We start from the raw sequence: 15,340 nt of genomic DNA, 5'->3' as shown, positions 1-15,340 counted from the left end.
TATTTAATTTATTTTTTTATTCTAAAGTTAAAATACAAGCGAAGGGGTTTTTTTTCGCCTAACCATCTGGAGAATGGAAGATTAATTTTCCCTATTGCAAATTTTTCCATCCTGCCACTTCTCCAAAATATTGTAGACACCAGCACAGGGTGCAAATACAGGTAGTCCTCTATGTACGACTATAGTGGAATCCAAAATTTCTGTTGTTAAGCAAGACATTAATTTGTTAAGTGAGTTATGCCCGATTTTACGACCTGCCTCAACACCGTTGTTGATAAATGAGTAACCCAGTTGTTAAATGAATCTGGCTTCTCCCCATTGACTTTGCCTGTGTCTGAAGGTCTTTAAAAGGGGATCACATGTAACCTTGGGACACAGCAACGGTCGTAAGAATGAGCCAGTTGCCAAGCAGCTGCATTTGGGTCCCGTGATCAGGGAGATGCTACAAAGGTCGTAACTCTGAAAAATGGTCATAAGTCACTTTTTTCATTGCTGTTGTAACTTTGAACACTAAATGCATTGTTGTACATCAAGGACTATCTGTAGAGCTTTCCCACAAGTCAAGTTTTAAACCTTGACTATAGGTCAGTGGTGGCTAACCTTTTTGGGCTCCTGTGCCAAAAATTGAGCTCACGCTTGCACGCTCGCACTCGTGTGCCAGCACCCAGAAGGCAATGCACGCCCCCCCACACCCCCTACTCATGCGCATGCAATCCCACCGCACACCCCGCCACCCCCTTACCTGCACTGCACCTCACAGCTGATTTTCAGCAGGTTTGAGGCCTTTTTCAGCCTCCCAAAGGCTTGAGGAAGGCGTCTGCAGGCTTCTACAAGCTTTGTAGGCCGAAATCTAGCCCCGTTTCATCACTTCCTGTTTTTCCGAAAATACTGGAAGTGACGAAACGGGGCTAGATTTTGGCCTACAAAGCTTGTAGAAGCCTGCAGAAGCCTTCCTCAAGCCTTTGGAAGGCTGAAAAAGGCCTCAAACCTGCTGAAAATCAGCTGTGAGGCACGCACATGCACAGTGAGGTAAGTTTGCCAGCAGCTCGCGTGGCATAGGTTTGCCATCATGCATATATATAGGTAGTCCTTGATTTTATGACCATAATGGAGCCAGTCCGTTACCGTTATAAGTCAGGATGATTGACCTGATTTTACAACCTTTTTTATAGGAGTCATTAATAGACCCATTGTTTGCTATTGTTATTGATTAATTTGAATCCCACCTTTACTGTTCCTAAAAATAACTCAAGGCGGTGAACATGCCTAATATTTTTTCCTCCACTAATTTTCTCCACAACAATCCAAAATCCAAGTTTCATTTTTTTCCCCCCACCTCAAACACAAAGTTCAGAAGCGGTTTCCATGTGGCACCAAAAGATCTTAATTCTTTTCTTTAATCAGAATGGTCAATTTGGCCATTTCTGCCAACTCCATCAACTTCATCAGCCATTCGTCCATGGTGGGAATCGAAACATCCTTGCATTTTTGTGCTGCCATCAACATATAAAGTTCAAAGTTCCAAATTTTTTTCCTCCCAAGTCTTTTTCCATTAAAACCCAAAAGAAAGCTTTCTGGTTTCATCTTCATTTTAAGCATTTTCTGTATTAAAATATGAATCTCACTCCAAAATTTCTTCGCTTTAACTTCGTACTTTCAGACTGGCAAGATTTTATTATTGACAATAAAGTAGAATTTGCTCATCTGGCCGTGTTTCCTGTCTGGAGCACCTGGTTAAACTGACAGCTGTTGGAGCTTGAAAGTCTCAACAGAAATAGACGTGATTATATTTGCATGAGAGACAATTAGGAAATCTCAAGAGAGTGGGAATCTGCTCTGGGATGTTAAAGAAACTTTCCTATTGCTAAAAGTCGGTAGATTCTCAGTCATCCATGTCATGGTTGTCCCAAAGGTGCTTTTTTCAGGAGGCCACTGGACTTCCCTGTTTCTTCTTTTGAAGAAGTTTCGCTTCTCATCCAAGAAGCTTCTTCAGCTCTGAAAGGATAGTGGGGAATGGAAGGATTTATTTTCCTTGCAGGCAGCTGGTCATTTGCATCCTTTTTAGAGAGCTGTTGAGGCCACTTGGAGGTTGATCTGTGTCCTCAGGGTCACCTGAGTGGTGTAAATGGTTCCTGTAGTCTGCAATTTTTTCACTGGAAATCCATTCCTACTCCCACACTATTCCAAGGGGGTTCATCCCAAATTGTATAGCTAAAGTTTGTAGAGATTCTCAGTCATCCAGTTCATGTTTGTCCCAAAGGTGCTTTTTCAGGAGGCAACTGGACTTTCACATTATAAAAACTTGTTGAGACTGTAGAAAAAGTACAGAGAAGAGCAACCAGGATGATTAGGGGACTGGAGGCTAAAACACATGAAGAACGGTTACAGGAACTGGGCCTGGCTAGTCTAGGGAAGAGAAGGACCAGGGGAGACATGATAGCAGTCTTCCAATATCTGAGGGGCTGCCCCAGAGAGGAGGAAGGGGTCAAGCTGTTTTCTAAAGCACCCGAAGGCCAGACAAGGAATAATGGATAGAAACTGATTAAGGAGAGATTCAACCTGGAAATAAGGAGAAACTTTCTGACAGTGAGAACAATCAACCAATGGAACAGAAGTTGCCCTCGGAAGTGGTGCGAGCTTCATCACTTGAGACTTTCAAGAAGAGATTGGACTGCCATTTGTCAGAAATGGTGTAGGGTCTCCCGCTTGGGCGGGGGGTTGGATTAGATGACCTACAAGATCCAATTCTGATTATCTGTTAAATATCTGTTTTCTTCTTTTGAAGACATTCTTATTGTTCTTACCCTCATATTCAACTTATATAATGCTTCATAGTGCTTTTACAGTCTTCTCTAAGTGGTTGACAGAGTCAGCCTATTGCCCCCAACGATCTGGGTCTTCGTTTTACCCACCTCAGAAGGATGGAAGGCTGAGTCAACCTTGAGCGTGGTGAGATTCAAACTACCAAATTGCAGGCAGCCGGCAGTCAGCAGAAATAGCCTGCAGTACTGCACTCTAACCATTGCGCCACCACAGCTCATACATCGTTTTGAAAAGCCAAAAAGATTCCAAGCAACCTGTGTGAGCGAAGAACTGCACTGACCTCTTCCTTGGCTAGTTGTGCTACCTCGAGATCTGGGAACCGTTCCCAAAATGGCTGAATGGAACCCATTGAATAAAATGGAGCAGTGAAATAAGAAAAGCTGATGCAGAATCCATCTGTTTTTTCTCCCTGTCTGCAGTGGAATTACATTTTATTAAACATATTTTAAACGGGTGAAAAAAATACCGCTAGCCTTTGATTTATGACCACAATTGAGCCCAAATTTTTATTAAATAAGACAGTGGTTCAGCGAGTCTTGTTCAATGGGACGACCTTTTTGCCACTGTTGTTAAGCCAAAAGCTGTAGTTGTTAAGTGACTCGTGGTTGCTAAGCGAATCTGGCTTCCTCCATTGGTTTTGCTTGTTAGAAGCCAGCTGGAGAAGTCTCAAATGGAGATCACGTGACTGCAGGATGCTGCAACTGTGATAAATACATGCGGTTGGTATCTGCCCAGTTTTGATCATGTGACCATGGGGAATGGTCATGTGACCATGGGGACCATGCCAAGGTCGTAAATGTGAGGACCAGTTGTAAGTGACTTTTTCAGTGGTGGTGTAACTTGCAACAGATGCCAAACAAATGGTTGTGAGTCAAGGACTACCTATTAAACTGTCTAGATCGATGTTTCTCAACCCTGGCAATTTTAAAATGGGTCGTCTTCAACTCCCAGAATTCCTTACTCCGCTTTGCTGGTGGGAGGATGCTGGGAGCTGAGGTCCATGCATCTTAAAGTCACCATAGTTGAGAAACTGGTCTAGATCAGCGGTCTCCAACCTTAGCAACTTTAAGACTTGTGGACTTCAACTCCCAGAATTCCTCAGAGTTCAACTTTCAGAATTCAGCGAGTTGAAGTCCACAAGTCTTAAAGTTGAGAAACACTAATTTTCTACTCCAGAGTCAATCATCCGTTGCCTAAACAGGCCGAAGATCTGCCATTCCAGTTTAATACTATAACAGGAGTTGGAAGGGACTTTGGAGGTCTTCTAGTCCAGCTCCCTGCTTAGGCAGGAAACCCTATACCATTTTAGACAAATGGTTGTCCAATCTCTTCTTAAAATCCTCCAGTCTTGGAGCATTCACAACTTCTGGAGGCCAGTTGTTCCACTGATTAATTGTTCTCACTGTGAGGAAATTTCTCCTTAGTTCTAGGTTGCTTCTCTCCTTGGTTAGTTTCCACCTCTTGCTTCTTGTCCTGCCTTCAGGTGCTTTGGAGAATAGTTTGACTCCCCCTTCTTGGTGGCAGCTTCCTCAACATCACTTTCCTTCTGCATTATGGTCTTTGCTAAACTATTTTATGATCAAATTTCTAAACTTTGGATGAATCATTCCTGATCATGGCCCTCTCAGGAAATAGAATATAGAATAGCAGAGTTGGAAGGGACCTTGGGAAACCCTACACCACTTCAGACCAATGTTTATCCAATCGCTTCTTAAAATCTTACAGTGTTGGAGCATTCACAACTTCTGGAGACAAGTTGTTCCACTGATGAATTGTTCTCACTGTTAGGAAGTTTCTCCTTAAATTCCAGGTTGCTCCTCTCCTTGAAATGAATATGATAATCAGCTATCTTCTCTTTCCATAACTTCCTCTTGCCTTGACAAAGGACGAAAGGAACGTGAAGAATAGCAGCCTGAGGATTCTTCAATGTCACCTGTGCAATGTGTCATTTCTTGCCGTTGTGTTTGAATCTTGCAGGAAAGCGAAGGCACAGAACACTGCGTACATAGGATGCAACATAAAAAAAGTATTAGGACTTAAAGAGTTTGATCTTCAAAGCTGAATATATCTCCTTTGACAAAATTAGGCAGACGGTCGATAGCTAAATGGAATGGATTGATGTTCCGATTTTGCTTAAATTAGAGGTTCTTGGTGCCCTCTGAATTGGGTTGTTTTCTTGCAGACGTTTCATGACCCAACTAGGTGACATCCTCAATGCTTACATTTTTAGGGAGACTTTTTTTGGTGGTTTCTGGAAGTCTCATTGAATTCTTGGGACGTTAAGAGTACATTAAATCTTTGTAGATCATCTGTGGATGCTCAGATCTGAATCTTGCAGCTTTGGCAGTGGAAGAGGGGTGGTTTCCGCTGGTGGTCTAAACGTTGCTAAGGACCTCAGGGAAGTGTTGAGTGAAAAAACTTGAAAAACATTCTGCTGCTTTAATGTCTGTGGGGTGGTCCTTCGTGCTTTCTGAGCGTGTGTTCTGACCTAGGCTTCCCTCAAAAGCACGAAGCTGACCCCACATCCCGATAAAACCCCTTTTCTTTGGTTTACAGTGAATTCCTCTCCAGCAAAGTCCCGGCCAACAGTCTTTCAAGAGATTTCACAACTTTATCGGGCTTGGAGAGTTGCCAGGCTGATACCTTTCAGAGGTCACACTGTAGCAGACGATACTTGGCGAGAATGCAGGAACAGATCTTCACCCAGATGAACTAATCGTCTCCTGCAAAAACCGTCTCCCCTTTCTCTCCTCTTTTATTCTCTCTGGGAGGGGCCATTCACTGTCCACCTGTGCCTTTACTCCCAAGTCAACCCTTGTTCCTTAGTTGTTCCCTTCTTCTGGCAGCTCTGTGCATGCACACCCTGGGAATAGGCTCCAGCTGTTCTTCTGCCCCACTGATCTCCGACTCAGAAGGCAGCTGATAACTGTCAGACAGGCCTGGCCTCATCTCTGCCTCCGATGCAGAGCCCTCGTCAGAGCCTTCCCCAGACTCCAGGATTGGCTCATGTTCTTCCCCAACTTCCTCACCATCTGAATCTGGCGGCCACAACAGCTTGGTTGTTTTTTCTTGCAAACCCAACTAGGTAATGTCATCAGTGCCAGAAGGGAGTCGGGTGTTTGCTCTCTCTTTATATACCACTTTCCCTAATTGAGGAACTACAAAAAGAACAATCTCACCAATTCTGACAGGACCAGCCACTATATAACACAGCAGCTGTGGAGTCATATGTAGCCTGCAGCATATTTATTTGATTAATTATTGGTTTTATTGTTTGTATCCCATTATTTTTACAAACAACTCAAAGCAGCAAACACATCCAACACACCCTATGTTCCTCACAACAACCCTGTGAGGTGGGAAGGGCTGAGGGTGACCGGCCTAAGGTCACCCACCCGCCTTTTGTGACCAGGATGAAATTAGAAGTCACATTCTCCTCATTACCAGTGCAAAGTCACCCAAGCCAGCTTTCATGCCTAAAGTGGGACTAGCACTCAACATCTACTGGTGATTGACCCATGGTCATCCAGTCACTTTTCATGCCTAAGGCGGGACTAGAACTCACCGTCTCCTGGTGATTGGTCCAAAGTCATCCAGCCGGCTTTCATGCCTAAGGCGGGACTAGAACTCACCGTCTCCTGGTGATTGGTCCAAAGTCACCCAGTTGGCTTTCATACCTAAAGTGGGACTAGCACTCAACATCTACTGGTGATTGACCCATGGTCATCCAGTCACTTTTCATGCCTAAGGCGGGATTAGAATTCACCGTCTCCTGTTTTCTAGCCTGATGCTTTAACCACTAGACCAAACTCTCTGTTTTATTATGACCGATTCCTTTACTGGTGATCATTGATCCTAAATAACTGTGTGTGTGTGTGGTTTAGAGAGAGAAGGAGAAAAAAATCCCTGTAGTTTTCTTCGGAAGATTTCACCCTTGTCATCTTCCTAACCCTGAGAGAGGGTCATCCAGACGCCTTTTTCTGCCTAAAAATGGGACTAAAATTCACTTTCTCCCACTTTCTAGCCTGGCATCTTCACCCCCAGACCAATCTGCCCCTCCACCACCTCAATATCTTTACGCTCCGAAACTGCGCTCCGAAAAATTTGGAAAAGTGAAGCAGGAGAACCTACCTGGTCTCTTGGGTTGTGACAGTGTGAAATGGGCCTTTTTAAAAACACACACACACACACAGACACACACAAATTGTCCGGATCAAGCTTTCTGCTTTTTGTCGGTTCTCCTTCATGCATTGTCTCTGCATGGCCTTCATGAGGAAGGATGCTTTAAAATGGCAGCTTCCAGCCTTTCGAGTACCAGGGACCGGTTTTGTGGAGAGAGGCTTTTCTGCAGACTGAAGGTAGTGTGGTTTTGCATGCTGCCTGCGTCACACAAATGGAGCTTTGCTTGTTTGCGCATGCCACACCTCGGAGCTAGTCCACGGATTGTGGGCTGAGGACCACCACCACCCCCCAATTTAAAAATACAGCAAATTAATTTGTAGCCACCACAGTGTAAAAAGGATGTTGAGACACTAGAAACAATGTGTCATGGCCCTGGTGGAGACTGACTCCGAGGGAGAGGAGGAACAGCCAACAGGGAGTGGAAGGTGTGGCTCCGGAGGTTGTGGAGGAGGCTGGGGAAGGGCAGAGACTGGCTGGGCAGTCAGAGGAGGACCCAGGCCCATCCCTTATCCATCCTAGGGCACGCAGGGAGGAGAGGATAAGGGAGAGACGTGGTCCACTGGGGAGGAGAGGGCCTTGATCCTCTTCATGGGCTGTAGCTGTGACAACTGGATAAGAGGATGGGCATGCATACGGACTAGTGCTGGAAACAAAGCGTGGAAATATCTCTAGTTTATGGTTCCTCTCTGAGTTTGGCGACCTTCCCAGTGTGTGTTCTGATATCTGTGGACATCTTCAAGCCCTTATCTTGCCTGGTTTGTGTTGTTTTTTTACTCTATAATTTAAACGACATTTCCTCCTTCTTGTAGTGGGGGAGTTTTTTTTATCTCCAGTTAAGGATATTTGGAGCTTGGAAGCAAAGTGAAAGAATAAAAGGGGCTTTACCTGTTTTTTGTGACTGTGTTTATTTTGTACCCCGCCCTGGGTCATCACACAATGCAGAAAAGAGCAACAAAGATGATTAGGGGACTGGAGGATAAAACATATAAAATAGAATTATTTATTGGCCAAGTATGATTGGACACACAAGGAATTGGTCTTCGGTGTCCATAAAAGATGTAAGTGAAAAATCATGACCATAACCATCATAAAAATGCATTCATCATAAATCATAAGATACCATATTTAGTGATAGTCATAGGCTACTAAAGATGCAATCAAATCATACTAGGAAACTAAATAAAACAATATAAATTGTAAAGATACAAGCAACAAGGTTATAGTCATAAGTACAAAAGGAGAGAGGTAATAGGAAGGAATGAGAAGAAGAATAGAAATACAGTCTTAGTAAATAGTTTGACAGTGTTGTGGGAATTAGTTGCTTAGCAGAGGGATGGCATGTAGGAATATAAAGAATGGTTGCTGGAATTAGGTATATCTTCTAGTTTAATGAAAAGAAGACTAGGAGTGATACGATAGCAGTCTTGCAGTATTTGAGGGCTGGCCACAAAGGAGGGAGTCAAGCTATTCTCCAAAGCACCTGAGGGCAGGACCAGAAGCAATGAGTGGAAACTAATCAAGGAGAAGAGCAACCTAGAACTAAGGAGAAATTCCCTGACAGTGAGAACAATTAATCAGTGCAACAACTTGCCTCCAGAAGTTGTGAATGCTCCAATACTGGAAGTTTTAAAGAAGAGGATGGATAAACATTTGTCTGAAATGGTATATGGTTTCCTGCCTTAGCAGCGGGCTGGACTAGAAGACCTTCAAGGTCCCTTCCAACTCTGTTATTTTAATTTTCTAATGCTAGACTTCTTTTAGATGTGGAGGCTTGGGAGATCAGCACAGTCCATGTAACCACCGCAAAAAAATTTTTTGGCTTTTGGCAGGGGCTGTTTCCTAAACTGCAGTTCCCCTAGGCCAGGAAGGGGCCACGGGGACATCTGGCTGGCCCTTGGGCTCAGAATAAGTACCCAGAGTGGGCCCGAAGGGCTGAAGAGGGCTGCCCATGCCGACCGTTTGCGAAGTGGGGAAGCAGGTAAGTTGTCGATCCTAACTCCGGCCATTCACAAGACCAGGTTAGAATTTCAAACTGCCCTTTGTAGGGCATTGGTCCCCAACTTTTCTGGGCCCATGAGCCAGCTTTCATGGCTAAGCAGGACTAGAACTCACCACCTCCTGGTGATTGGCCCAAAGTCACCCAATTGGCTTTCATGCCTAAAATAACAGTAGAACTCACAGTCTCCTGGTGATTGGGCCAAAGTCACCCAATTGGCTTTCATGCCTAAGGCGGGATTAGAACTTACAGTCTCCTGGTGATTGGCCCAAAGTCACCCAATTGACTTTCATGCCTAAGGCGGGATTAGAACTCACAGTCTCCTGGTGATTGGCCCAAAGTCACCCAATTGGCTTTCATGCCTAAAATGAGAGTAGAACTCACAGTCTCCTGGTGATTGGCCCAAAGTCACCCAATTGGCTTTCATGCCTAAGGCGGGATTAGAACTCACAGTCTCCTGGTGATTGGCCCAAAGTCACCCAATTGGCTTTCATGTCTAAGGCAGGACTAGAACTCACAGTCTCCTGGTTTATTTGTGTTAAATGAAGCTTCACTTGCCCGTTACATGACCCATTTCCAACAGGCCACGGCCTGGGACCGGTTCATGGACCTGAGGGGGGGTTGGAGATCCATGTTATGGGACATCAACTCACATTGACCCAAGAAAGGATTCTAGTTATATTAGTCCTTATATTTAGTCCTCGACTTAACGACTACAATTTGAAACCAATATTTGCATTTGCTAAGCAAGGCAGTTGTTAAGTAAGTTTCATCTCGCTTACTGACGGTGGGCAGAGTCTGCTTGCAGTACTGCATTCTAACCACTGCGCACCACAGCTCGACACCTATTGATGGGTTGCATGAATGAATGAATGAAGTGATGAAGGGATTGGATGCTCTCTGCCTTCTCTCGTTCCTCACCTTCTCTGTTTGGCTCCTCCCCTTTGCAGTACCCAGAGCCGCCGTACCCGGACAGACCAATGTCCCAGCATGAGACTTCTCCGGCTGCACTGCGGAGGGCCAGCAACCACCGACGGGGCAACCCCTGCTGCTTGTGCTGGTGCTGCTGTTGCAGCTGCTCCTGGTAGGTGCCTCCTGCAGGAGGGGGTTGGCGGGAGGGGTTCATGGCACCTGGGCGGCTCCTCTAAACACACCTGCACACCTGCACGGCGGCTTCATAACTCCACCTGGGCTCTGGGTGCCTTGCAAGTAGTCCTCGACTTACGATGGGCCCTTAGTGAATGTTTAAAGTGATGCTGGGCCTCTCTGGGGGTACTTAGGATGCGATTCTGATGGTCTGTCTGTCTTTGTCTGTCTCTATCTCTCCCCATTCCCCAAATCGTTATCCATCTATATCCATCTCTGTCTATCTATCCATTTCTATCTATAGAGATTGTCTGGATGGATGGATGGATAATCTATCCATCCTATCTTTATCCTTCATTCTTCCCTCCTTCCCTTCTCTCCTTGCCCTCCCTCCCTTCTCTTCTTCCTTCCTTCTCGCCCTCCCTCCCTTTTCTTCTTCCATCTTTCTCCCTTCCTTCCTTTCTTCTTCCATTCCCCTCCTCTTCTTCCTTCTCCCCTTCCCTCCCTCTCTTCTCTCCTTCCTTCTTCCCTCCTTCCCTTCTCTCCTTGCCCTCCCTCCCTTTTCTTCTTCCATCTTTCTCCCCTTCCTTCCTTTCTTCTTCCATTCCCCTCTTCTTCCTTCTCCCCTTCCTCCCTCTCTTCTCTCCTTCCTTCTTCCCTCCTTCCCTTCTCTCCTTGCCCTCCCTCCCTTTTCTTCTTCCATCTTTCTCCCCTTCCTTCCTTTCTTCTTCCATTCCCCTCCTCTTCTTCCTTCTCCCCTTCCCTCCCTCTCTTCTCTCCTTCCTTCTTCCCTCCTTCCCTTCTCTCCTTGCCCTCCCTCCCTTTTCTTCTTCCATCTTTCTCCCCTTCCTTCCTTTCTTCTTCCATTTCCCCTCCTCTTCTTCCTTCTCCCCTTCCCTCCCTCTCTTCTCTCCTTCCTTCTTCCCTCCTTCCCTTCTCTCCTTGCCCTCCCTCCCTTTTCTTCTTCCATCTTTCTCCCCTTCCTTCCTTTCTTCTTCCATTCCCCCTCCTCTTCTTCCTTCTCCCTTCCCTCCCTCTCTTCTCTCCTTCCTTCTTCCCTCCTTCCCTTCTCTCCTTGCCCTCCCTCCCTTTTCTTCTTCCATCTTTCTCCCCTTCCTTCCTTTCTTCTTCCATTCCCCCTCCTCTTCTTCCTTCTCCCCTTCCCTCCCTCTCTTCTCTCCTTGCTTCCTTCCTTTCTTCTTCCCTTCCTCCCTTCTCTTTTTCCGTCCTTCTCCCCTTCCGTTCATCTTTCTCGCCCTCCCTCCCTCTCTTCTCTCCTTGCTTCCTTTCTTCCGTTCTCTCCTTCTTTCCTTCCCTCCCCCTCCTCTCTCACATACACACACACGAAATTGCATGACACACATGTCAGGCACCAGTCATCCAAACCATGTTTATGTCCTTGCAGTCCTGTTGCAACATTTTCTAACCATTTTGCCGAAAAAAACTAGCATTTAGTTCCGATTTTCTGCCCAACCGGCTCATGGCAAGCCATGAGGTTGCTTTAACAGCTGCAGTGTTTGTGTAATAATCGTTGCAAAAAGAAGTGGTTAAAATCCAGTCGGTCAAGTGGGTGACCTGTTTTATGACCGTCACAACTGATGACCCTGAAATTCAAGTTCCACGACTGTCATATGTCAAGGGCTACCTGTACTAATGATCCAAAAATAACCCGTCGTCTCTGATCCTGTTAAACGCAGCTGGATCTTTTCCAGGTGCACAGTTGAGGTTGAGAAGAAAAAAAAGAGGATGCTGTAATCCTCACTTAATGACCGGTCGCTTAGCAACTGCTTGGTTATTACAGAACACTCCTCCTCCACACACACAAAAAAAAAACTACTTATGACCAGGTTCTGGAGTTCCAAAGGCTACACACACACACACACACACACACACACACACACACACACACACATAATGTCATGCCCCTGTCGGAATCTGATTCCGAGGGGGAGGCCGAGCAGCTGACAGCGAGTGGGCATGTGGCTTTGTTGGCTGTGAAGGAAACTGGGGAAGGGCACAGTCTGGCTGGGCAGAGCAGGGGAGAGGTAGAACAAGGCAGAGGGAATTTGGAGGAAGACCCAGGCCCATCCCCTCTTCATCCTAGGGCACGCAGAGAGGAACAGAGAAGGGAACAATGAGTTGCATGGCTTACAGGGGAGGAAAGGGCCCTGATTCCCTTCATTAGTTGCAGCTGGGAACACAGTGTTTAAAAAAGAAAATTGCGCACAGCAACTTGTTGGAACCAAATCGTGAGTTATCTTTGTCGAGGTTTATCTGGGTTCCTGGCGTCTTCCCAACTGTGTGTGTTTTGTTGGCCTTTGAAGTCTGCAATTCCTTCTGCCCTATCCAATTAATTGCTGCAGGGCGGCTTGTGTAGATTTTTATTTACAGTTTATATGTACTTTGTTTTCGGACTGAATTTCCTCCACTTAAAGACTGTTTTTGGGAGAGTTTTTTCTCCAGCCGAAGGTAACCTTGGACATTGGGGGCCAAGTTGGAGGTATTAAAGGGACTTTCCTTACTTACGCGACTGTGTTGCCTTTGTGCCATGCCTCGGATCATCACACATATAGTGATATGAACATATTTTGGACGCTTGTCAACTACCTCATTTTTAGGGCCAGTTGCAGTGTTTCACAGTCGTGTGACTGCAATTTACAAAGTGTTTTGCCCGTTTCCAGCCTTCTGGTGGGTGGGGAAACCCACATAGGAATAATTTGACTCACTTAATGATCATGGCATCCACTTAACAACCACTGCAAAAAAAAAGTCATAAAAATCAGGTCCAATCACATGGGTGCCTTAACGGATGACCATAACTTACAATAGAAATTCTAAGCTCCACTACGGTCATAATTCGAGGTCTGACCTATATATTTTTCTGAACTCTCCCCAGCTCCTGAGCAAGGAGAAGGGGTCAGGAATTGCCCAAAAGTACAGACAGTGCCCCCCACCCCAGATGATTTGTTAGAAATAGTGTTAGGGACATGATGGCGAATCTATGGCACGTGTGCCACAGGTGGCACGCAGAACCATTTGTGCCGGCACACGAACCCCAGCCAAACTTACCTCACTGCGCATTTGCATGCCTCCAAGTTGATTTTTGGCCAGTTTGAGGCCCTTTTTGGCTTCCCAGAGGCTCGAGGGAAGCCTCTGCAACCTTTGTGGGCCGAAAACCAGGCCGCTTTCATCACTTCCTGTATTTCTGGAAATACCGGAAATGACGAAACGGGCCCAATTTTCGGCCTACAAAGGCCGCAGAGGCTTCTCTCGAGCCTCTGGGAGGCCGAAAAAGGCCTCAAATGGGCCGAAAATCAGCTGGGAGTCTCAGTGCAGGTAAGGGGATGGCGAGGGAGGGGGAGAAATTGCGGGCATGGGGGTGCCACGCACATTGCCTTCTGGGTGCTGGCACGCGAGCGTGCACGCAATTTTTGGTACAGGAGCCCCAAAAGGTTAGCCACCACTGGTGTAGGGTCTCCTGCTTGGGCGGGGGGATTGGACTAGATGACCAACAAGGTCCCTTCCAACTCTGATTATCTGTTAAAAAAACAAAACGATCCAAAACGTTCACTGCTTTCATTAGCAAATCAGAAGACCACAATTGCTGGGTGAGACCCAGAAGTGTGGTATTCAGCCGGTTCGGACTAGTTCTGACATACCGGTTGCAGAAATTCTGAGTAGTTCAGAGCAGGGGTCCCCAACCGCCGGTCCGCGGACCGGCACAGTCCGGGAACAAGTCTTACCGGGCTGTTGGTTGCTGGCGCCGCCATCTTTTTGGTAAAAAGTGCTTCCGGTGAGCTTTTCCGGTAGAAAGCTCACCGGAAGCACTTTTTCATCAGCGCTCGGTGAGCTTTTCCGGTAGAAAGCCATTTCTACCCGAAAAGCTCACGAGCGCGCCGCCATCTTTTCGTCAAAAAGATGGCGGCGCCCAGTTGATGCCGGTACCGGGCCGCGGCCAAAAGGTTGGGATCACTGGTTCAGAGAACCAGCAATACCACCTCTGGCTGCCCCCGGTCCAGCCATTACCTCTCCTATATTCCTTTTTTTTTAGCTCAGCTGAGTCACACGGCAGAGTGGATTGCCGCACCTCAGCTGAGGTAAAAAAACCCAGCTCAACTCACCAGCGTCAACACAGAGGGCAGCCTTTGAGCCCTCCTCGCGCACGCTAAGCATGCTCTCCGAACCGGTAGGAGAAAATTTTGAAACCCACCACTGGTGAGACCACGACGGTCATTTTGCACGGTGCAAAACACGAGCTGCAAGGAACGGCTCTTAGTTTAGCCTCTGCCCAGGGCTGGCCATAAATAGAAACTCAGCTCTGTTCTTTTATTATAACCACTCCCTTTATCCTCCTGTGCCACCTGCCCTGGCGGTGGTGGGATTCAGACATTTTTATTACCGGTTCTGCGGGCGTGGATGGATGGGCATGGTGTGGCAGGAGAAGGATACTGCAAAATCCCCATTCCCTCTCCACCCCACTGACCTGCTTTCCAGCTCCGTTCTCCTGTGCAGGGCAACCAAAGGAGACCCAGCCGATCAGCTGGGACTCGGGAGGCAGAGAATAGATGCAGGTGGAGCCAGTCAGGGGTGGTATTTGCCAGTTCTCCGAACTACTCAAAATTTCCGCTACCGGTTCTCCAGAACTGGTCTGAACCTGCTGAATACCCCCTCTGTACCCTGGGCTTAAGCGGTGTTTATTCATGGAGGCTGCCTGGAGCATTTCACAAAGTGACTCTGAACATTGTCATTTGAACAGATGGTGTGTGTCTCCTATTTGCACTTTGCAAAATGCATCCTGTTCTCTGCGTGTGCCTGAGTCAAAGTGCTTTCAATTTAGAGTTATTCCCTATTGATTTAATTTGTTCCTGGGCTTTTCTAAGAAATGCCCTCATTTCCTAGCTCAATGTGCATTTAATCCCGTCACCCGTCCCTGGCTTTTTATGTCTCGATATTCATAAATAGCGAGGATTTTTCCGTAGCACAGGAATGCTAGGATGGAGTCCTCAGCAACCAGGAATGGCAGGAGCTCTGAAGTGGCCAAAATAGACAGGGCCAGAGAAGGTCTTACTCTGGTATAAATGAAACACATCCAACCTAAGGGGTCCTTGGTGCTCTCTGAGCTTCCTTGTTTTCTTGCAGACGTTTCATTACCCAACTAGGTAGCATCATCAAGGTTGTCAGAACAACAGTCAAGTAAACCATACCCCAATCTAGAAACTGCCAAAGAGCCATCCGCAAATAGCAGAAATTCTA

General features: G+C 46.5%; 1 protein-coding gene across 3 annotated transcripts in view; it reads left to right on the top strand.

Moving 5' to 3' along the window:
• Positions 1–15,340, top strand: part of RGS19 (regulator of G protein signaling 19) — a 60,366-nt gene that overhangs the window by 33,898 nt on the left and 11,128 nt on the right. For 2 of the 3 annotated variants that reach the window (XM_087962407.1, XM_087962406.1), the window contains exons 2-3: positions 8,835–8,983; positions 9,952–10,085. In XM_087962407.1, the coding sequence (XP_087818533.1) occupies positions 8,954–8,983; positions 9,952–10,085 (164 nt within the window). In that variant the 5' untranslated portion in view covers positions 8,835–8,953. Of the gene's footprint in view, positions 1–8,040; positions 8,064–8,834; positions 8,984–9,951; positions 10,086–15,340 lie in introns of those variants that run through there. The other variant, XM_087962408.1, reaches the window with a different exon arrangement.

The sequence above is a fragment of the Notechis scutatus genome, chromosome 3 (assembly GCF_049901735.1).
Source record: "Notechis scutatus isolate UNSWTSFEM ecotype Mainland chromosome 3, rNotScu1.2, whole genome shotgun sequence".
NCBI lineage: Eukaryota > Metazoa > Chordata > Lepidosauria > Squamata > Elapidae > Notechis > Notechis scutatus.
The sequence above is the reverse complement of the archived record's forward strand: the minus strand, read 5'-3'. Positions and strand labels throughout refer to the sequence as shown.